The sequence below is a fragment of the Amphiprion ocellaris genome, chromosome 10 (genome assembly GCF_022539595.1).
Source record: "Amphiprion ocellaris isolate individual 3 ecotype Okinawa chromosome 10, ASM2253959v1, whole genome shotgun sequence".
NCBI lineage: Eukaryota > Metazoa > Chordata > Actinopteri > Pomacentridae > Amphiprion > Amphiprion ocellaris.
In genome coordinates, this window is record NC_072775.1 from 20186044 (window position 1) to 20208707 (window position 22664).

The following is a 22664-nucleotide window of genomic DNA, read 5'->3' on the forward strand; positions in this document are numbered from 1 at the left end:
GTGAAGAAAGTGGAGATGACCAGGTGAGGATGGGTTAACTAGGTGTGGTGGAAGTACTCCTGAGAGACCATTAGATGTCTGCATAAGGGTTCCAGCAGCAGTTAACTTATTAACTTTATTTTAAATGAATGCTGCTCCAAGCTAATCAATTTCAGTCGAGACAGTTCCTTACCAGGGTGAACTGAAATAGCCCCAGGCCTGCATTCTGCAAAGTTACACCTCTGTCCATGAGTTGAAATGTATGCAGGAGAAGACATTAATAATTGATGTTGTTACAAAACACATGATGGTGAGACTGCAGCAAGATAGAAGATGATGTGTGCTGCAAACTTAAGGGATCAGCTGTGATTGCGTGGACTTGAACCTAATGTACTTTTACTCTTTTAATGGGTTTCAAGAGGTTATTTTGAATATGTACAGTTCATGAATGTCTGCTTCAATTCTCTACAGAGACTCATAGCATTTTACTATGTGTAAACACCACAAGAAATCTACAGGTTTCGGAGGAATTACAGCAGACTGACTTAGAAATTACAATGTCAGTCTGTGAGTACAAAGGGTGCCGGGTTTGTCTCCTGTCAGCTGCTGTAATAAGTGTAATGGGAACCATGAATGAGTAATACTTTGGCCTTTCACAACAACGTCTGTTAAGGTTTCATTAAGTAAAGCACTAAAGCATTACCCCAGTGTAGCTCCTCAGTGGCTAACAATAGATTGTTGTGGTCGTACATGGCAGCTCAAGCTTTCTGTGTTCTTCTGTAACTAAATGTGATGCTAATTGGGAATTGCTGGCATTTCCTATCTGCTAAATGTCAGTTTTTCAGGAACTAAGAAGAACAGCTTTGTTTTTAGCTTCATGACCACTTGTGATTTGTGATGTCTCCAATGGGTTTGATTGGGTCACAGTGTTTATTCACCCATTAAATAGCTTTAAATCCTTCTGTTTGAAGCTAAAGGGAAAAAAGTACTTCTTTTTGGAGCTACAGGGTAGTATTCACACAGTTAGACTAATGTGTTTCCAGAAACTCCTGCTGGAAAAATTCATGTGACAAGACAGAATAGAATTTGGGTGCCAGAGGTTACTAAATTGAATATGCTTCACTTTGCATCTCTGCCTCTGGGATCCATCCACTGCTAACCACTGTGGTATCAGGTCTGACTTCCTAATTGAAACCAGATCTCCTGAATTCAATGTGCCCTCTAAGATCTCAATGAGGATTGGTTGATATTACTGTTCAAAGCTGCTTCCCAGCTCTGCATATCCAACCCATTCCCCTCCCTCGGGTGCAAAGGGGGAAACCGAACCCTGCCTTGTCCAGCCTCCTTGGTACATTTAGTTTGGGTGAACCTCTGTGCTAACATCAGTATTCAGCAAGTCACTGCTACAGCAAGACCACACCCAGCAATCACATAGGTGAGACTGGAAAATTTTTGGAGAAAATGGGAGCTCCAGAGGAGGAAGCACCTCGTCCGCCCTCAGACATCACAGTGTTCGGTGCTAACTGTACCCTCCACGGCCTCAGCCACATATTCCTGCCCGGTGGAGTGACTATCCGACGGTTGCTTTGGGCTGCCGCATTCAGCTCCTCCCTTTCCATCTTCCTCCTCCAAGTGGCCGACCGTGTGATTGAGTACTGCCAGCACCCCCATGTCACCATACTGGATGAAATGGACAGTCCTGTCATGTATTTCCCAGCCATCACCATCTGCAACTACAACAGCTTTCGAAAGTCTCAGATCCGCAGGAACGACATCTTCTGGATGGCGGGGCTGCTGGGTGTGGAACAAGGGGACTTTGATGATTTTATGGCCGCTATAGGACAACCATCAGACAACAGCAAGTTTTTCCCCAGCAAGACCTTCAACATGCTGGAGTTTGTGCAGAGGACTAGCCACAACATAGAGGAAATGCTGCTTGACTGCAAATATAGAGGCAAAGACTGCGGTCCAGAGAACTTTACTACAGTAAGTACAGTTCCAACTGGGCTCCAGTTCTAGCTTTGGATAAAATCAGCGTAAGCAGCGTCAGAATCAGTGTAGGAAAAATTCTGATACCAAGGTGGTGAACTGTGGGAGAATGAAGTCATATCTTAAATTATTCACAGTATCTCAGTAGGATGAATGCAGATTTAATAAACATTCAGCAAAGTATTTAGAAAAAGTCACAAATAATATGTTAGAAATCTTAAATATGACAAAAACATTGATTGGGAGTTTTAAAGCAAGACTTGAACATATGCAGGAGCCTTGGGCAACAATGCCAACAACTGTGAGCTGTTTAATAGTCATTATAACACTACATTTTGAATGCTTCATTCTGCCCACGGTGAAATGAAAAATGAGTCAATTTATGTTTATGAACACCAGGAGACATTACAGCAGTGATCTGCTGCACGAAGTCTGTTTTTTTCTTTATAAAACGAGCACTGTCATGATGAACATACACACATCAGATGTCGTTAGGGGAAGAGACGTCACTTCAATTCAAATTATGTTGTCACTTCATAATTGTTTTTTAACATAATCCCCCATTTTTAAATAATTAACTGCATGTTTGTGGAAAGATTAAGTAGCTTTAGGGGGAACAATAGGTATGGGGGTGTAAGACAGGAAAAGTTTCTGAGGAATACTAATAAAGCAGTCCTTTATCTCTGTTTACAAGTGCTGGTGCCAAAAGCAGCAAGATATTTTCCTGGGCCTTTATTACGATGCCAATATTTGTACTGTGTCCAATTCTTCATTTTGCGACTACTATTAATAGTAACTTTTGAAGGAGAAATAAGACTTACTTTCTTAAAAGTGTCCTCAGAAACGTGTAAACTCCTGCGGTGCCATATGGTTCAACAAATCTCTGCTGACATCATGCATCATGCATAATGGAGCAAACATATGCTGTTTTCAGGACCAGTAGAGTTCTTAGCATGTTATTGTTTTTCTTTGTAAATACCTCAGAAGAGTCATCATCTTCATCGTAAGACACCAAAAGCTCCAACATATTGTGTCATCTCACAAAATCAAAAACACATAATGGCAGCAAAACAAAACGGTGTCACTGTAGTTATGAAGAGGTTATTTTTCTTAACACATGCTGTCAGTTTTTTTTGAAAACCCCAGTTTTTTGTCACCTTTATTTTCAGGCCTCTTACCAAAGAGATAAAATCACGTCAGCAGAATTTGAATGGAACTTAATCGTCCTGCTGCAGAGACAGGGGAAGGATTGTATTTCGATGAAATGGGCCATTGATTTGAGTGATGAAAGCCTAGCACCAAGATGGGCTTGTCATGCTGCACAATTCCTTTGCAATCCAGCAGTGAAACCGAGGCAAATGATTTATACTAATTACTCAGTAGTTCTACAGTGGCAGTGCTGTTATTTTGTGTGAGAGACAGTAGTTTGAATTGAAAGATAAAGTTTGGTTTACAGCAAAACCTGACATCTACTAAAAGAGTGGCTTCAGAGTTGTGCATGTAAATGGCCTACTAGATGGTTCCAAAACCAAAACAGCACATCTAAGCTCATAAAGGCAGATTTTGATATCGCTGTGGTCAGTCAGGTGACCTTGGCTTTTTCACATCCCCATGCACAAAGGGCAAATTTCAGCTAAATGTCAGAAACTGGAGACGCGCTGAGGGCCTAAGTATAGAGGGGACTAATTAAAGATTCATGGAGCTGCCTGAATTCCCCCTCCTCGATTCCCCCGGCCTGCTGATCTTACTGTGGGAGGCTCAGAGGCAGGTCCTCTCACAGGAGATGAGATGGGATGGAGCTGAGATTAGCCATTATATACTTCAGCAACATCACTGCAAAATGACTCACGCAAGGTCTTGACAACATCTAACAATTAGCTCTCTGCATGTGGAAAAATCTGAGAAAATATGTGCATTAAATCACTCAAATGCCTCCGATGATACATTTTACTTTGGAGTGCGTTTCGGTTTGAAATTAAAACGACAGAACATTAGAATAAACAGACTGTTCTGTTTTCCATTTTCAAACCATCACTGTGTTATTATCTTTGCTGTCCTAGAATTTACCCCATCAACTATATAACCCTTAAGCCTTTACAGGGTTTTTTTTAGAATGATTTTATTGTTTGCCTTTAAGTTCATGCCTGTGTGTGTTTGTGTGCTATTTTTGTGTCAACGTTAGACAATGTACCAGCGGCTGAAGAAACTCAGCATGCCTACAGTGACAGGAAAGACCAGATGTTTCAACTAATGAGCTGGATATGGGTGCGTTCGAACTGGGAAATCTTAGAGAGGAAATATCAAGTGCAATTATTCCCTCTGCATAAAGTAATGAAATATTTTGGGGGGTAGGATGCTGTAATTTACTGGAGGAGAATCAGTCTCATATATTAAAAGGCTGGCAGATGGTAGGAAATTTCTACCCAAGGCTCCAGATATATACAGAAGCATAGCCTTGACTGTGCATGTATCAGACTGCGGCAACAAGCTAAATGTGTGAAGAGCGTCCACTTTTGCATGTCAGACGTTATATGCATCTATATTAAAGATAATATTTTTAGATTTCAATACAACAGGTCATCCAAATACCTTTCCTAGAGGAGGCTTTATTTCATTATCAGATTAATCTTCTGCCTCCATATTGGTGCCGTACACGCTGTCTGTGAACTGGTGTGTGATTGATTACCTCATTAATGCTCAAAAGCGGAAGCATCCCAACTCATTGCTGTGGATTAAACCTGCAAGACTGGCTCTGCCCAAATAAATCATCTGTCAGTGTGTATATGCAGGATGCATGCTGAAGTCGGTGTAATATCATTTCAATCGATCACCAGCTCAGTACTTTAGCTGCCTCGCTCCACTGCAGAGAGTTGATTCTAACACATTTATCCTATTACCGTTCATCTTCTATGTTGTGGCTGAGCTTCCTGTCCGGGCATTTGTTTGCATTGAAACCAAAGAGCTTAAACACTTTTTAATGTGATATTATAGCTTGTCTGTGGTGATGGCAGATTTCAGGGTTTGCCAAACCAGAAGCAGGATGTGATGTTTCACTTAATTCACTGCGGTATTGTCTAGAGGCTGAAGTTGACTGTCGAGGTCAAAGAAAAGAGAAAGGTGAGTAAAGGAAGCAGATGTGAAGATTGAGTGTTGAAAGTGTTCAGAAACAAGGAGTCCGGCTGCAGACAGAGGCAGGAAATAGGCAGTAAAGGAGATGGGAGTGAAAAAAGACAGAATAGTAGCAGCTTATACAATTGAGATGTGGAAAACGGTGGAGAGCAAGAAACAGAGTCGAAGGAGAGCACTAAGAAAAAATGGAAACAAGAGAGAAAACAGAAAAGGAGGCTGTGCTGTGCTTAGATTGAGGTGGGACTTGGGGCTCGACTGAGGACTGACAGCGTCATTGTGATTCAGCCTGCTTTGGAGCCGAGCCAACGCCACGGAGCACAACTGGAAGCATTAGGAGAGATGAAGGGAAGAGTTGTGTGAAGGAGCACAAAATTACAGCGCTGCCCAGAGCATGAACGGGGAGAGGAGGGGGGACATAAAATAAAATAAAACCCCACAGTGCAAACAATGAAATAAACAAATCTGAGGCAGTGAGTGCAGATGACAGGCCAGATAACAAATACCTAATGTGTTTGTTCCATTACTCAGTGTCAGTAAAGGCCAGTGTGGGAGTCACTGTTACTGTAAGTGCAGTATTGGCAGCGCGATCAATGGCACTGAGGAGGAACACTGAAGGAATTCATTGCGGGGACGCTGTGCGAGGATGCTTTTTGCTGACTTGCACATCAGGCAGCAGATACTACCAGAGGCAGACATTGAAGGTGCCAGTTGACAGAACCTTTTAAGTTAATTAGCTTGTTAGGTGGAGACACCGGACACAAGTGTGCCTCTGTCCAAAACCAATAGAGCTATAATGTTATGTTGTAGACTGCCAGCCTCCTGGCATCCTATCATGTCCCAACAAAAGCATGAATTATGCTTGATAATTACCAGATTTTCATGAGACAGAAATGACTCATGATTTCATATCACATGTCCTTTTGATCTTGAATTACCTGGCCATATTTAGCTTTCGTTTCCACTTATAGCCTCTGGGATCTACATCCTGCTCTGTTAGCCAATAAATACCTTGTACCTTCCTAACTAACTTCCTATCACTGTCTTCTTTCAAGTAAACTGAGATTCCCCTCGACACCACGCATCAGAGGAAGCCAGGCATGACACATTGCTGGAAATAGGAAAATGTCTTTTGTTTAGTTTTGTTTTTTGAAGTATTTAAATGTAATTCGCTTTCAAGTGCTTTCAAAAATCCTTTACATTGAGATTCTGCAATGATAGATCTTTTAATGGTGGAAAGGGAGATTTTTGGTGGATGTTTAAAGATATGCTTTGATTTGTAATGCATACAATAAAAAGCTCTTGATGGAATGCGGTTACTCTATAGCACTTTTAGGCCGCTGGCAAGTGCTTACTTTGCTTAATTTCTGAGCAAGCGGGCGAAATGGATTCAGGGATGGATACCAAAAGCTTCCAGCTGAGCAAACAAGATGAGAGCATGCTGAAAAAAATGACATTATCCTTGCAAATGAAAAGTAGCAGTGAGGAAATTCGAGGAGTGAGTTTATCAAAGTGTGACTGCAGGCTGCTGACTGAAAGCTTGAGTGACAGCACAAGGTTTTTTTTTCTTGTTTTCTGTCTAGAATGGGACAAGGGAAAAAGACAGCAGGTGTAGCCAGCTGCATCTGTTTTTTATTGATACAGACTGCATCTGCCCTCCACCTGGTCTGCTTGTGAGGATACACTGTACATATGCTGTGTCAGAGATGTGTATTATTGCTGTAGTTTAGAGTAAGTAGCCTTAACCTGAACAACATGCTGCAGTAAATTAAAAACACAGCAGTTTTGGGGGGGAAAAAAGTTTTCGAGCTAACAAAATGCACACAGAATTTGTGCTCCTTCAAAACAGCTTTTGGGGTAATTTTACTTATTAAAATTTCTTGCAAAGTACATGCCAATATTTCTCCCTTTTGATGAATTTTATATGAGGTATTTCACAGTATGAGCTTCTCTTCACTAAAAATCCATTCCGGCTTCCCTTGCGCTACTTGTGCAGCATACAGAGAGTCTGTGTTGCTTTTTAAGGCAGGAAGAGGTTAGTTTCATTTAGAGGCAGGCCACAAGATGTCTCCCTCTGCTAAAGAAGCTGCCTGTCCACTAGAGTGACAGTCTGATTGCAAATGTTTAGCTCTCCGTCTTTTCTGTCCGTCTGTCTTGTCCAGATTTGCATTTGTCTGGTCATTTAGAATCACAGTGTAACCAGAATGTATAAACTAGTTTCGTGGCCTTGATTTTAGACTCTGAAATTCTCCAGGAGTCCAGTTATTGAAGTTTTCATGTGGAGCTGAGCGTGGCATGCTGCATATAAAGTAACTCAATGAGGAATCCTTACCTCATGGTTGATGGACTCTGGTCATAATATGTGAAATATGTTGTCATTATTCAACTAAATCAGCTCCGTTCATTCGAGAATTAAATATTACAGAACTTTATAAGGATGAGATGTATGTCATGTTACTTATTCCTACTTACTTGTCTGATGAGTCTGTTCAGACCTCAAAATTTATTGAATAGGTAAATCTGATGCCGTCAGCATTAATTTCAATATTTGTACAATCAAGAAATGGATCCTTTCTAATTAGAACAGAGTTGACTGACTGAACATCTATTTTGAAATCCTTTTCCATCATCTTTAAGTAACTAACGTTCTCAGATTTTTTTCTTTTCAGTTTAATTATGATGGTCAGATAAAACTATAAATTTGGAGATCCAGAGACTGAATGGGAATTTTCCACTTTTTTCATGAGAATGAGTTTCACTCTCTGCAATAAATTGATTAATTGAGAACATAATAGACTACATACTGATTAATTCATAATGTAAGTAACTGCTCGCTGCATCCTTTTTCTTTCCATTTTGCTAGTTAACATATTGAGATAGTAAGCATGTGCCACATTTACTGTCCCTCTCGCTGAAGCAGGACACACTAGAATAGTTTTGTATGGATCGGTCTGAGCCACTGTGTTTGTTTCCCATTTACTGACCCTGGACTGTGCCCCAGAACAGCAATTTTTGTTTTCAGAACACCCACAGAGCAGACAGCTAGCCGAATGTGAGGAGGATTTCACAGAATTTGGCAAAAAAATTGTATTGGATTAGAATCACTCCACATTTCTACAAATGACTATTTTCTTAATTAATCATTAATTGTTTGCTCTGTAAAATGTCAGAAAATTGAAGAAGATGTCACGATCACAATTACCCAGAGCTCAAGGTAACATAATCAAATCACTTATTTTCTCACGGCAGCAATTTATCATCATATGTGCATATCACAAAAGACTAAGAAAACCTTAAATCATCTGCTAAATGATCGCATCAGTTCAGCTCTGCATTAACTGAACATAAATACTCAATGGAGCTTTTATATTTTTCACCTTCATCCTTGTGCTGTTGGTGCTCGGTGGCTTTGTGATGTGCATCTAATTGCTGCCAGGACTTCATTTAGTGTTGAACGTCCTCACTGGCCCTTGAAGGAGCTCTTCCCTTTACCCAGTCAAAACTCTGCTCCTCCTCTAATGAGACCTCTGGGGTTCATCTTGGCTTCGACGTAAAAGAGGATGGTTAATGTCAGTCCCTGACAGTCTAAGAGATCACTGAGTCAGTCTTTAAGCTGGCCAATAAATGTTAAAATCTGAAAAATAAATCCTTCAAATAGTACTGCTTCTTGTCAGCATCAAACAGCAATTAGCTGCTCATTTGAATCTGGAAAAATTTATTACACCATGACCCTTTAATTACATGCTTGGATACTGAGACAAAGATAAAATGCTTTTTTTTTTTATCCCAAGGAAGATAACAATAGAAATGTGTGAGGAGCAGAAATTTGTTTTCAATAAGAAGGATAGCAATTTTATAAGGAAGGAAAATTTTTAATTTCTGCCCAGAGCATTTTATATTCTTGAGCGATTGCAGCATGGTCTTGGAGGGAATATTTTAATTAATTTAACAATTTTATGAACTGATTTTACAAATATATAGTTATAAAAGTCATTAAAAAAAGTTTTAAAGCATTGCAGTGCTGAGTAGAAATGGGGTGATTAGAGCAACCCTGTAGCTCAACTGCTTGAGCGGACGACCTACTAACATAACATGGGCTATAGTCCCTGACGCCATGGTTCACATCCAACCCCATTGCCATTTACTACATGTCTCTTCTCCCCATGTTTCCTGTCTCTCTCCACTGTCTACTATAATAAAAGGCAAAAAAAAAGCCCCAAGAAATATCTAACAAAAAGAAGAAGAACAAAGAAATGGCAATGAAAGCTTTGTTGGTCATCTTTCCAGTATCACAGGCGAGGAGAAAAATGCAGAATTTCTGTACAGAAAAAATTACACCTAAACATTCATTTATCAGACCTGTGTACTGGAAGCTGCACTACCTGCTGCTACTGCTGTAAAAAATCCACAGAGAATAATCACCTGACTCCACAGAGCATTCTTTTTCTGCATTTTTCAGCTCCGATTTGTGTAAAGCACTGTGCATTTACTACACAGAAATAAACAACAGACCAACAAGGTTAGCAATTTCCTGGCTGGTGAACATAGTGGACCATTTAGCTGAGCAAACAGTGCTGAAAGGAAAGTGAATGTTGTATTTAAATTTCACAAATAGACGGAAAAGCAAATCCAAATTAATGCTAATGTTGCTGTGTGTAATTAGGAAAGGGTTATCTGCAGCTATGACGTTGATGATATGTGTTATGTTTAGAGATTCACTGCCTCCAAGTGGCCAAAAAAAAACAGTTAATGCAACAAAAAATACAGTGTTTCTTGACTGTTTGCAGCTTCTCTAAAGAATCAGAGTTCCAGTCTTAACTTTCTGAAATAACCTGAACAAATAGGGTACCCTACCTCTTTTAAGCAGTGTAGCTCTGTGATTAATGCACAGTAGCTCCATATATTTTGCTTCTGTCAAATAAAAAATAAAGCTTCAAGTTCAGCTCAAGTCCTGTCAGATGAACTGCTTATTAAATACTTATTCTATTATTTTAGGCATTGAAACATGTACACTACCAGTCAAAAGTTTGGACACACCTTCTCATTCAATGGGTTTTAATAAATTATTTTCTACTACTGAAAACTACCAAACTATATTAAAAAAAATACATTTGGAACTATGTTGTAAACAAAAAAGTGTTAATCTTCAGTATTAATCTACGATGTAGAAAATAGTACAAATAAATAAAGAGCAATGAATGTGTAGGTGTGTCCAAACTTTTGACTGGTAGTGTATCTGTAAGAAACAGGCAGACAGAGAGGAAATATAAAAGATAAAGTCAGTTAACTGTGAGCACATACACAAACAGTCATCTCTCAATAAGTCCAAATTTAACATTTGAAAATGAAATAAATGATTTAAACTTTAATGCTGAATGCACCAAACAGTAAAAGACTAAAGTCTATATGTGGAGAGCAGCTGTCAAAGAGAATGCACATGTTTCAAAGACTAATGATGATTGTCAGGCATCACCAGCGTGTAACCTCTGGAGCTCCGTGTAATGAAATTGCGCTTTAGTTGAAACTGCTGACGAGGGATGATTCTGAGACCAGGAGAGCCGTCTGCCGTACGCCTGCACTGGCCATGAATAGGATAAATGAGCTCAAGCAATTAACTCACTAGTCTTTATTGACATGTTTCCAAAGAAGCCGAGAATACAGGAAATCTATGCAGCTGGTCAATAAGTGGAGAAACCAGCCAGTCAGCTATAACTCTGATAAGGTGGTATTGTTGGAATTATTACTTGTCTGCCACATGTGCAGCGTTAGTATTTTTCTTCTCTTTGTTTTGCTTTGTTACTGGGTCTGAAATGGAGGTAGTTATCACCTACCAAAATAGAACCCGTTGTTCTTTGATTGGATCTTTCCCTAACAAAAAAAGTCTTTAATTGTACAATTAAAAAAGCTTATCCAGTTGTTTCTAAGAGTAGAGTGGTTTAAACATGAGGCTAAAAACAAAGCATTACCAGGCATCTGTCTTGCCTGGAAGCCAGAAAAAAAAGGCGTGGTGCAGACATGACATACAGTAGCTGCTGTGGGAGCTGAATTCAAGCAATTAATTGAGTTGTTTTGCTTCTGCTGGAAAGCTGTGAAGGCACACAAAGAGAAAACAACCAATACCACAGTACTGAGGCTGTTACTTCCTCTTATTAGACATTCATTAATGTTAGCAGCCTGTTAGTACTGCAACTTTTGAACAAAACATTCCACATAGTGTTACTCTCGTTAATATGAAAACATCATTTTAGCTAACATTAAAGTGTCTGTGTTTTGAAATAATCATTTTAATAAACTGCATTTTGCATCTTTAAGTAATAACAAAAATGTATCTTCTAGTAGTCATACGCCTTGTTTCTTATGCTCACAGTCTTCGTTATTGATTTTGAGGAAAGGTAAGCATACTGTGCCGGCGTGAGAAACAAACACTGTTGATGAAAAACTTGGCATGTGCACCGCAGAGCAATAATTTAATAAGACAACATATGAAAATAGAGCAGATAGCACAGATAAAGCAGTGGTGAATGTTGACACTTGAAAGTAGGCTGGATGACTGTTGGACAGCCTGAGGTGGAAATAAAGAAAAAAGCTTTATCTCTGATGTGACATGACAGGATCTCCTATGTAGAGCAAGAATATTTGCAAACAAGTAAAACTGAAATAGTGGCTCGGGGAATTTGCAGATGTATTACTTACAAGCATTAGTGAGCTTATTTGATTATGTGTTTTCGAGTAGAGTTGAATAAGCAGATCAATGCCACTGTCCTGCTTGTGCATTAAATATGAACTAGATTGCCTTAGAATTTAGATTAGCTTGGCATAAAGCCTGTAAATATAGACGAAAGAGAAACATTTTGACATCACCTATTGGTTAGTAGACTACTGTTTTTATGTCTTGAGTTCGTCATTTAGTGAAATCGAATGTAAGGGGCGAGGGGTTGAAATGACTAAGCCTTCAAGGGTGCACACTGATATGATAGCGACCTATCAATTATAAGGTAGTCTTGTTTTGCCAACCCATTCTTCTGTAGGACGTAATGGTTTGGCTCCACCGCACTATTCGTCTGCTAAAGGGAAAATAAACACTCTGTCTTGTTTGTATGTCTTTAAATCAATCATAGTCATCTTGGGTGAGGCTAAGCAAAGGATGCAGTTTCAGGTGTTCCCTCAAAATAGTGACAAGTTGGAATTGTTTTAGTGGAACATTTGCACACAGGCCAACGCAATCATTAAAAGGGATACTCCATGGAAAAACCTAACTGGCTGCTGAATCAAATCCTCTGCAAAATTTTTAGCGTGGTAGAACCAGAAAATGGTACAAAAAGGACTAAGCCACCTAAAATGAGTGGACAATGGCTGGCTTGTATCCATATCCTGTACCCAATGAATGAGACTAATTGCAAAGTAGCCACGTCCTGAAACATACACTTCTTCCTCATCTATTTTGCTGTCAGTGGGACTGTAATTTGCAATCTGAACATTATGCCGTATTGAAGGAGACAGGAAGCTAGCAACTGAGAACATTAACTCATTAGGAAAATGTTTACTGAGTTAACAAATCAAGGAGGAAGTCAGGTAATTTTCTCATAGACTAGTATACAATCAGATCTTTTTATGCAACCAGAGGAGTTGCCCCCTGCTGGCCAATAGAAAGAATGCAAGTTTAAGGAACCTAAAAAAATTTCACAATGGAACGACAAAGGTAATGTCCACGGCATGTACACTACTTTCTGCTAACAATATCACAACGAAATGTGCTGCACTTTACATTAGCAAAATGCACGGCTCGGTGGGTGATGATGATGTTGCAAAATGAAGATGTCTAGTTAGTGTATAATCTCAGTGTACTGCTGTCACCCAGATAACTGGAGTTTGCGTCTTGTGTGCGCATCCTATTATTCTTAGACCAAAGTTTTGTCTTCACTCACTCTTAATTTATCACCCGCTGCTTCATTCGGCTTAGGAAAATATTGTACTTTTGGTTAAAATGTAACCCTTTTGCAACATGTCTGAGTGTCCCCTCCCTTTTTAGGGTTATCAGAGTGACAAGGCCCCACTCATCTAATGTATAATTGGTTTGCCGAAAAGGAGCAACAGTACAGCTATGAAATAAATGTAAAAAGATGTGTGTGGATTAGAAATGTATTTGTGATACAAACATAATTTGGCAGACAATATGTTTTACTCAAAATGTAGCTGAGAATACAGTGCAGGGCTGTTATAAATGGTGTAGTGAATAAGTGAGCAAGGAGGGTTTATTCATATGCAACCATGTTATATCTTATTTACTTTTTTTTTTTAAAAAAGATCCTAAAAACTGCAAGTTGTGATTCTACAGTGATTGCATGCTAGAAATATTTCCTAGCAGTGACCCTCCACTGGACAGAACCAGGCTAGCTGTTTCCTCATGGTTCCAGTCTATGCCAAGCTAAGAGTCAGTTATGCTTCACATTTACCCAGATGCAAGTAATTCTTTTGTTTCTTTCTTTTTTCATGACACCTAGAATACACATTTTGAGTTTGAAACATTCTCAATTAGAATAGACAGAATAGCCACTTTTATTGTCAAACAGAACATACACTAGCTGGTGCACATTTGAATGAAATTTCATTGCAAAATACACACCTGCATAACTGATGGATTCACAACTGGCAAATTAGCTTTTGCATCTCTTTGCATCACTGCATCGGTTTATTCAATAAGATCTCGACCCTGTGATGCTAACCAGTCTTTTCCATTTCTTCCTAATATATTTAAACTACACTCAATCCAGTTATTTTAGACCAGCTCTTACCAACTAATCTTGCAAATGACACTTTCTCCCCAAAGACCACACTCCAATAAAACATTTCTGCCATTTTTCAGAATATTTTTATACAGCCATATTACCACGGCTGTGATCAAGTTACAAAACTCACATTACAGACTAAAAAGATTCAAGATAACATGATTAAAAAAAAGTCCTAGTATATGAAGCTGAGCATTCTGACAAGAAAAATCCTCTGATAATCTCCAATAAGTGGAGCAAAGCACCTTTAATATCAGCCAGAGCCACATCTACATGCAGCAGGATGTCAGCCCTCATTACACTGTGTTTGTAAAATTCTATTTGAAACTGGCAGGAAAGAAGAACTGAAAAATGTGCTATAACAGATGTTTCTAGCCCATTTTAAACAGGATTTTGCTTCTGTTCTCCCGCTATCTGCCTCTCCTCAGTTATCAATTATATAGATATATTGATCTATGAGTGAGCTGGAGATCCTTCAATATTAAAGAATTTCAGACTCTATATTTTACGTTACAGAGTTTCTTTATCACAATTATCTCCACTTTGATCGATAACCGCACCCCCCTCCTCTCTATACCATTGGAGGTCTACTTCATCACCGGAGGAAAACAATTTCATCCACTGGCTCCACCTCATTCTCCATTCGACTGTAGAGAGAGTGTGGTGGGGGGCAACAAGCTTTATATTCCTTTCTGCAGGCTTCAAGTCAACAGACTAAAAAGCATCTCTTCAATCTGTGGAAAAAGGGAGGAGTTGGGTTCTGGGCAGCTACTGCACAAAGAGAGAAACCACCGAAATCTGCAAGTATTGTCTGGCACTGGAGAGGGAGATGGAGGAGTGAAAGATCTGAGCAACAGGGGTAAGCCTCTCCGGATTTTCAAAGTGATTACCTCTGGGAGTGAAGCCGTCGCTTACATCTGCAGTTATCACGTCCATTTATCTATTGATGAAGGACTGGTGATAGTTACGTTGGATGTTTTTGTTAATGGAGTGATTCAGCTGTTTTTCTCATAAAGGAATCATTATGTAAATCAATTTTACCTCCCCCAAGGAGCACAGTTCCTTTTCTTTATATCTTCACAGCAAAGTGTTTTCAAGCCTGAACAGTGGCACAGCTGCACAATAGGACTCCAGTCGCTGCTACCTGGAATTTTTGATGCACAAACCTATTTGGATATGACTGTGGAGAAAGCCACTGTGTGTAAATTGTAGTCTGGTGTGGGCTCCTGCACTTGATAACGAAGCTCTTGCCTCGACTCGCAATCATGGTTAAAGCACCCACATCCGAATCAATTGCCCTGGGGCCACACAAACCAAATGATACCCCGGAGAGCACTCTTCAAAACACAGGGTCCAGCTCGCTTAAGACATCATGGAAAGCGATCACAGTGAATTTCATAATGCGGACCAAGATCCATGGTTTGAAATTTGTCTTCTCTCCGGACAAGACGAAACCGCAGCGAGTCATCTGGGTCCTGGCCTTCCTGCTGTGTCTCAGTCTCCTCTTCACCTGGTCCTGGAATCGAATCCTCTATTTGATGTCCTACCCTGCCGTCACCAAAATCTACATGGTCTGGGCTCACAACATGTCCTTTCCAGCGGTTACTTTCTGCAATAAGAATGTGTTCCGTGTGTCCACTCTGACCAGGGATGACCTGTATCACAGTGGCTACTGGATGGACCTCTTGTATCCCAACCACACAGTGATAAACAGGAGCCTGTCCATTCTTAAAGACAGCCACAAGCAGGGGCTCCTGAGTCTTCTCGACTTCAACAACTACACCCCGCCCCCTGATTATCGCATCAACACCACAGAGATGATGGGTCGGCTCGGTCACCAGCTGGAGGACATGCTGCTGGAGTGCAGGTTTCGTGGAGAAACCTGCACCTACAAAAACTTCAGCACTGTATGTACAGAAAGAAAGATGGTGTTTGCCAGGTGTGGATACGAGTGTTGTTTACAAGGTGTATTAATAATTCATGCAAGCATTTGACAAAGCTCCCTTACAGCAGGCATTCTCTCAGGGTGTTTTAAGGTGTCGAGGTTTCCAAGCTGTAAACAAGCTTGTCCTGTTTTTGCCTCTCAAGCATGACAGCTTCTCCCTCATTAAACTTGAGGTCTTCAGAAAGTCACTCAAGATGTCAAATACAATGTCGTCTTTATGTTGTGATGGAAGATTGTCTGCTTTAGATTCTTTAGAATTTCTCATCCGGTTGTACTCACTGATGAATTTCTAACCTGTGACAACAATATTAAGGAAGGAAAAAAAGAGCATTAATAATTCAGACATCATAAATCAGTCTGAATTAAAATTTTATCTCCTCTAATGAAACATCTGTAGGGCATAAGGAGGATATGCTTCAAAAATGCTGCTGAGTTTCTCATTTAAAGAACACGGTGCAGATCTATTACAGCCATTCATTTTTAAATAACTGAACCGAGAAAGTGGATGACATTTGCAAACCACAGTCCCACTCCTCCGAATGCTAATATTTTTAGTAAATACTTTCAGCACAAACCAGTCGCTTATAACGTCATTAGTAAGTATTCGCAAGGGTGAATGTGGAAATCTCTGCAGTGGTAAGTTTCCATGCAGAGTGACAGGTTGATTTAAACCTGGAAACACACATGTAGATTTAAAACCCAAAACCTGTCACAGGCATCACATTTAACTACTTGCCTTTGCTTATGCGAGTCCCAGTCATAAAAATAAAACATGTATCTGTGACAGCTTCAGCTGGGTGAGACATTTGAAATGTAAAGTGTTGCACACTGCAGGATCTCAGCTGCCCATGGTGACTTTGCCGTTTTGCACAAACCAGTGCAGCATCTCCTAAAAATCAGTCTTTATGGCCGGAAATGATCCTAATCGGGATTAGAGTTAGCCTCTAACCCTAACTCTTTTGTGCTCCTGCATCTTAAGCAACTCGTGGTGGAGGTGTGGTGCGACACTTTATCAATCCTTAAATCTGACTCTTTAAAAACAGTCACTAGTTAGACAGATTGGCAGACCTCGTTACAGTCAGCAGGGAGAAGGAAACAAAGCTCAGCCTTATCTATCTGAGCTGCATGTAAGTCTGTCTGAGTTTGGACATGGAACACTGACTCTGATCTCTCGAGATCCGCTCTGCCGTGCTGGTTGAATTTTTGCCAGCAGCCCTCTTACCATGACCTCATCACAGTGGATATTGATGAAAACTGACCATTAGATGGAATTTCTGCCCGTCCTGGTGCAATATGTCCTTTTGAAATGTGGTGAACAAAGAAGTGCATCTCAGCAGGATACATTTTGTCAGGGTGCTGTATAGGGAGTAGGAAGGGTGTGTGGACAGCTGTGATCATTAAAGCAGGAATTGTGGCTCCATGTAGGAAATTATGCTTTAATCCTTGCAGCAGAGGGGTTGGAAGCGATAAAAAAAATTTGAATTTTATGAGCAATGGGGTGCCTGTTTCTGAATCTGGACCACAAGTAATGGTGGCATAGTATAATGTAGAATTTATAATTCTGAAATATTAATAATATAAACTTCAAGAGCGACTAACTTAATGGGAATTTTTAATTTGATATTAGAAACCAAATTTATAAATTGCTTAACTTGAAATTACCTTCTGGAAATTTAGTGGAAAGTACAGTGGAATGTAAATCATTTAAAATCAGGTGAATTTTTTAAAAGTTAAATATTTCAGTCATTTCAGTTCAGCATTACATTATATATTGGGGTAAAGTTTACAATTTCACAGATTTTCATTTGTCTGAAGGATTTGCATATTTTCTACCTTTCTTGGCTTCTTTTCGTGTCTTCTGTGATTTTCTTGTATTATTATGACTCATCCCATTTTAATGTGTGGTTACTTGCTCTGAATACAAACAAGCAGATTGCTGCAACTGTAATTATGATGAATGGAGTATGACCACTGATTCTCACAGTGCAAGTTTTATATTGTGTTGAAATACTGGAGGAATAGATATTCTCATTCCTCCAAGTGTTGCATAACCAATCTGATAGTCTTATCTCAAAATGATAAACTTATCTTCAACTTACTTCCATCCCCCAAGGTTTATTTGTAATTTCAAGCTTTCTTAGTCGTTATGCAAACGGTAGCTTGAGTTCAATTTAAAATGTCAACATTTCTAATCACGATTCAGATTTATTTTTACTTGTTTGGTGGAGGATTGAGAATTTTCCAGTCACAAGTAAAATCCATAAAACCGAACAAATGTCATCCGTGAGCACTGAAGCAAAAGCTGAAAACAAATAAGTTGAGCCAGTTGGATTAATTAAATCAGGATGATATCTGGCGCGAGCAAACCTACTGTAGTGATTGCACATCAAACGTTAAGTACCGCTGAGCTTCACTGGCATAGGCTCGGTCTCTTCAGAAGTTTGTAAGGCGAGACACACAAACGCATTTTACAAACCCAATTTAGAGTTTGTTTGTGTCCGGAGAGCTTCAGATGTTTCTCATTTAATGACTGCAAAATAGTACATTCACTCCACATTACTCAGGGGAAATTTGGAGTGAAATTGGGTAAAGATTGATAGCTGCTGCTGCTAAGGGGTGCTCATTAATTCCTCAAATCAGAGCCAGGTGCCTGTTTAAAGCCAGTGCTGCTTTCTCTGATTATCACAAAACCTCTACAATGATTACCAGTCCACAATTACAGGCTGACATGTAATACGTCTTGTACTGGTGCACAGTTTGCCACAGCACAGTGAAAAAGGCTCTGACTTTCCTTGACACTCCTGTTTCTTTCTGTGCTCTTTTTACAGATTTATACACGCTACGGGAAATGCTACACTTTCAACTCGGGATTGGACGGCAACCCTTTGTTGACAACGCTGAAAGGTGGCACAGGCAACGGCTTGGAGATCATGCTGGATATTCAGCAGGATGAATACCTGCCTGTTTGGGGAGAGACAGGTCAGTGTGCCTTTAGGTTCTATTCTGACATTTACAAAGACCTTAACTTGTATTACTCTTGGTGGAAATCTCTCCATCTCATTGGTTTACCCTGAAAAAGACAGTAATTCTTCCAGTCTTTTATGATCACTATGATATATCATATATTATTGATTTTCCCAGGTCTTATATTTGCTTTATTTATAAGTCTTTGCATTCTTTTGCACCACACAGATCTGATATACTACCATGTTTAATAGCATATCATCTTGATATGTTTCTCCAGGTTTACAACTGACATCAGATCTAATAAATTGCATTCATTGACTTACTGTGTCCCATTTACGGTGGGCAACAACATCCTAGGACCACACATTCAGAAGCTACACAGCATGTAATAAATCTTTGGTTGTAAGCCTGTTTAATACTGGACCAACACACTAACATGAACATATCTCCTACATCAGCTTCCAACATGAGGTTTAGATACACTCTGTCAGTCAATAAACAACTTTCTGTCACTGCTAGTGGAGCGTTAAACATCCCAAGTAGCAGGTTTGGGTAGCTGCTGTTATGTTTTTGGCGTGCTGTATCCACAGATGAGACCTCCTACGAAGCAGGCATCAAGGTTCAGATCCACAGCCAGGACGAGCCGCCCTTCATTGACCAACTGGGATTTGGTGTGGCCCCCGGTTTTCAAACTTTTGTGTCATGTCAGCAGCAACTGGTACCTAAAGTTCAGCCTCCTCCCCTTCGACCTCGACCTCGTTTGCTCTGCTTTCGTTCTATGTTTGTCCCAAAATCCTTGCCAGCCGGCGTCCATTACCTCTCTGTCACAGGGTGTGGAGCAAAATCCAGTCACTGATCCTGATCTACCTCGTGTGGGAAAAGTGCAATTAAGATGTTGCGTAAGCATCCTGTGAAACTGCGCACAGTAAATGAAACTGAGGAAATATAGCAGCCAAGTAATACTGATAGAGCCGGGCCAAGTCATGATGGGCTGCCAGAATACGAGCATACTGCGCTTATCAGAGCCAAAAGAACCTCAGACTGCACAGCATGCAAAAATATATGGCAGCTAAGGGTGTTTGTTTTACTTTGCATATTGAGTCTTCACTACTCTTAGCCTGCGAAAAAATATGAATGCAGCTTCTTGACTTCTGTGAAAATTGCCTCCAGTGGCCTTCATTCAAAGAGAAAAACTGTGAGGAAGAATTCACACAGCCATGATCAGCAAGCTTTAGTCACTGAAACTTTAACTGTGATCAATAAAAAAAAGATACCCGTTCACAGTTTCTGAAGATAGATTTAACAATTCCTCATAACTGGCAGCAGCATTTAGCCAAAAACCCAACTGCTCTAAAGGCTCACTATAAATAACTGATGTCTGAAAACTCCCTCTGAAGATTTGGTGTATTTTGAGGAAAAGCTTTTTAAGTCATCATAATGTTATCGATGTCAGTTTGAGGCATTTAAAGAAGCCTGCTGCTTGTCATCATATTAGTTTGCTTCCCAGCTCCAGCAGCATTAAAAACGGCACCATTAGGTGAGAAGGATGACCCACAGCTCTTTTAAAGACATGTTTTAAATTGCGCTATGATTTACTGACATAGTATAGAGGGTGTTTTAGCACACAATATCAAGGAAAGCAGAACATCCTGTGGCAGGTTTGTTGATTGTAGAAAATTAGATCCAAGGCTGCCATCAGTGAGGGATGAAAAGTGATAATTATAGTTAAGTCCAAATTGATCGAACCACTGTGTGCAAGGTCTGAACACCGAGCTCACATGGATTTCCTATCCAAATGTAATGAAACGTTACAGGAATTGTGCGATATTGCTGAGAGAACAAATTCTAACTGTGTCTCTTTTGTCTGCATGGGACAAACAGCCTTTGATTTTCAAACAGAAACAGTGACAGAACAGAGAAATATCCTGTGACTAACAGAAAAAACCCACTCTGTAAGTCACAAGAAAATGGCGGCTGTGCCACAAAGGATTTCAGGTTTTGCAATGATTACCTTAGAGATCAAGTGTATTTTTGTATTGTGCTGCAGGCGCATGAACATTTTCTTCTGCATAATCAGTTTCTGTGAAGACTTTAAGTAATGGGTACTCGAGCAGTAAATCAAATTCATTTCTTTAGCATTTCATTAAGCCTAATTTAAATGACTTTGCTCCCTAAAGTTAATCGGCTTGGTCAGTTTGTCAGCATGAGATAAATGATCAAGTAAAATCTTCTCTCCTTGTTTTTAGCAGAATAACATGGGATGATTGAGGCAGAGTTCTGGTCTCGTGAAACAGACACTTGGACACCACAAAGATGACAAATTTTATTTTGGGGAAGCTGCTTTGAAATACATGTCTGTCTCTCTTTCTCTTTCTCTCTGAAAATCATTTTATTGCTCCAAGTGTACCATCATTCAGCCATCTCCAAGAAGAGAATCCGGTCTATTAATCATCGTCACTAAGTTTCCTTAAGTAAGTTAAAATGCGTGGACTGTCATTTGTAGTCAGGACAGCAGTGCCTACACCGGTGACAGCTAAATGACATGTTTATGGCCTAAAGGATGTGCTGAATTAATTAGACTGTCATTAAAGTCTAGCCAGCATTAATTTCAGTCAGTGTCTAACGTGTACAGTGGCACTGCTCTCTGTGTAATAATAGGATGAAGCACTTATGATCTAAAGACTTTTCTTTTGTAAATCGTCCGTCAGAGGAGTTTAATTTTTAATAGGAGGCTTTGACTTGTGTTCCCAGAGAGACATGAGAAATACACCACCAAATTTTGGACTAGATTTATATAACTGTTGAAAGTGAACTGTACTCAAGCTTGAGTGGAAGTGAGAGGAGAATGGCTGAATGACACCTCACCAGTCCTCCAGAGTTCCCCTGCACTGCTGGGAGCTGATAGCACTTTCATTGTTACACTGACAACAGGATGTTTGTCTGGAGGGGTCGACCTCTTTCTGTCCCTTACCCTACTGTTGCTCCTCTTTTATTCTGATAATGATGTGGGCTGTGTTCCCTCACCCCTCGCCCTAGATGAGACGTCCTATGAGGCCGGCATAAAGGTACAGCTTCACTCTCAGTCAGAGCCTCCTTTCCTCCACGAGCTGGGCTTCGGGGTCGCCCCCGGCTTCCAAACGTTTGTTTCCACCCAAGAGCAGAGGGTAGCGTATGACTGACTGGGCTTGCTGCATGCCGCCAAGTACTGTATTGTTAAATAGCTACACACTCATTAACTTCCACACTTTCATCTGCTGGTCCTCCCTCCAAGGAGATGATCCATCTGCCCCCTCTGTGTGGCTGAAGCAACCACATGCAACGGCATCTGCAGTCTGTCCTTGTCATCGTTGTCTTCCCCGTTTAGTAGATATCACTAAAGAGCAGCTAATGTGTGTTATTCCTTCGAGCCACTCATCCAAGTCTGTATCTTCATCAAAGCTGCTGTTTGGCTTTACCCTTTCACTTCCATGTCGAGTTCTGTTCACATTTTTTTGTTTGTTTTGCTTTTATGTGTTATCGGGGCGATCCACTGGACCACTAATGCCATCTGGAGGGACCAAACAATGTAATTCATTAGGTTTTATTACCCACGGGGACCCTGGCTTCAGTTTATAGTCTAGCATATATTGCAGCAGGAATTTTTATCGCCAGTGTAGCTCCAGTTATGAAATTCTGGGGGCTACAGATGGAGTTCAGTACGGGGCTTAATCAGGTTTGCCAGTTTAAATCCACTCCTTCGGCAAATTGCTTTCTAGCTCTGTCACTTTCCATTGACTAAATGACCGTTAGATTGTCAGAGTTAGCCTGGTAAGAGCTGGTGGAGATTATTGGGAATTATACAGTGAACCTTAACGAGACAGGAGCAGCACAAT

General features: G+C 40.1%; 1 protein-coding gene across 6 annotated transcripts in view; it reads left to right on the top strand.

Moving 5' to 3' along the window:
* Positions 1–22664, top strand: part of asic1c (acid-sensing (proton-gated) ion channel 1c) — a 118603-nt gene that overhangs the window by 83829 nt on the left and 12110 nt on the right. For 2 of the 6 annotated variants that reach the window (XM_023270357.3, XM_023270358.3), the window contains exons 1-3: positions 14746–15787; positions 18654–18804; positions 19383–19510. In XM_023270357.3, coding sequence (XP_023126125.1) covers positions 15146–15787; positions 18654–18804; positions 19383–19510 — 921 coding nt within the window. In that variant the 5' untranslated portion in view covers positions 14746–15145. Of the gene's footprint in view, positions 1–1334; positions 1966–14745; positions 15788–18653; positions 18805–19382; positions 19511–21828; positions 21957–22664 lie in introns of those variants that run through there. The other 4 variants (XM_035948242.2, XM_035948241.2, XM_023270360.3 and 1 more) reach the window with 4 other exon arrangements.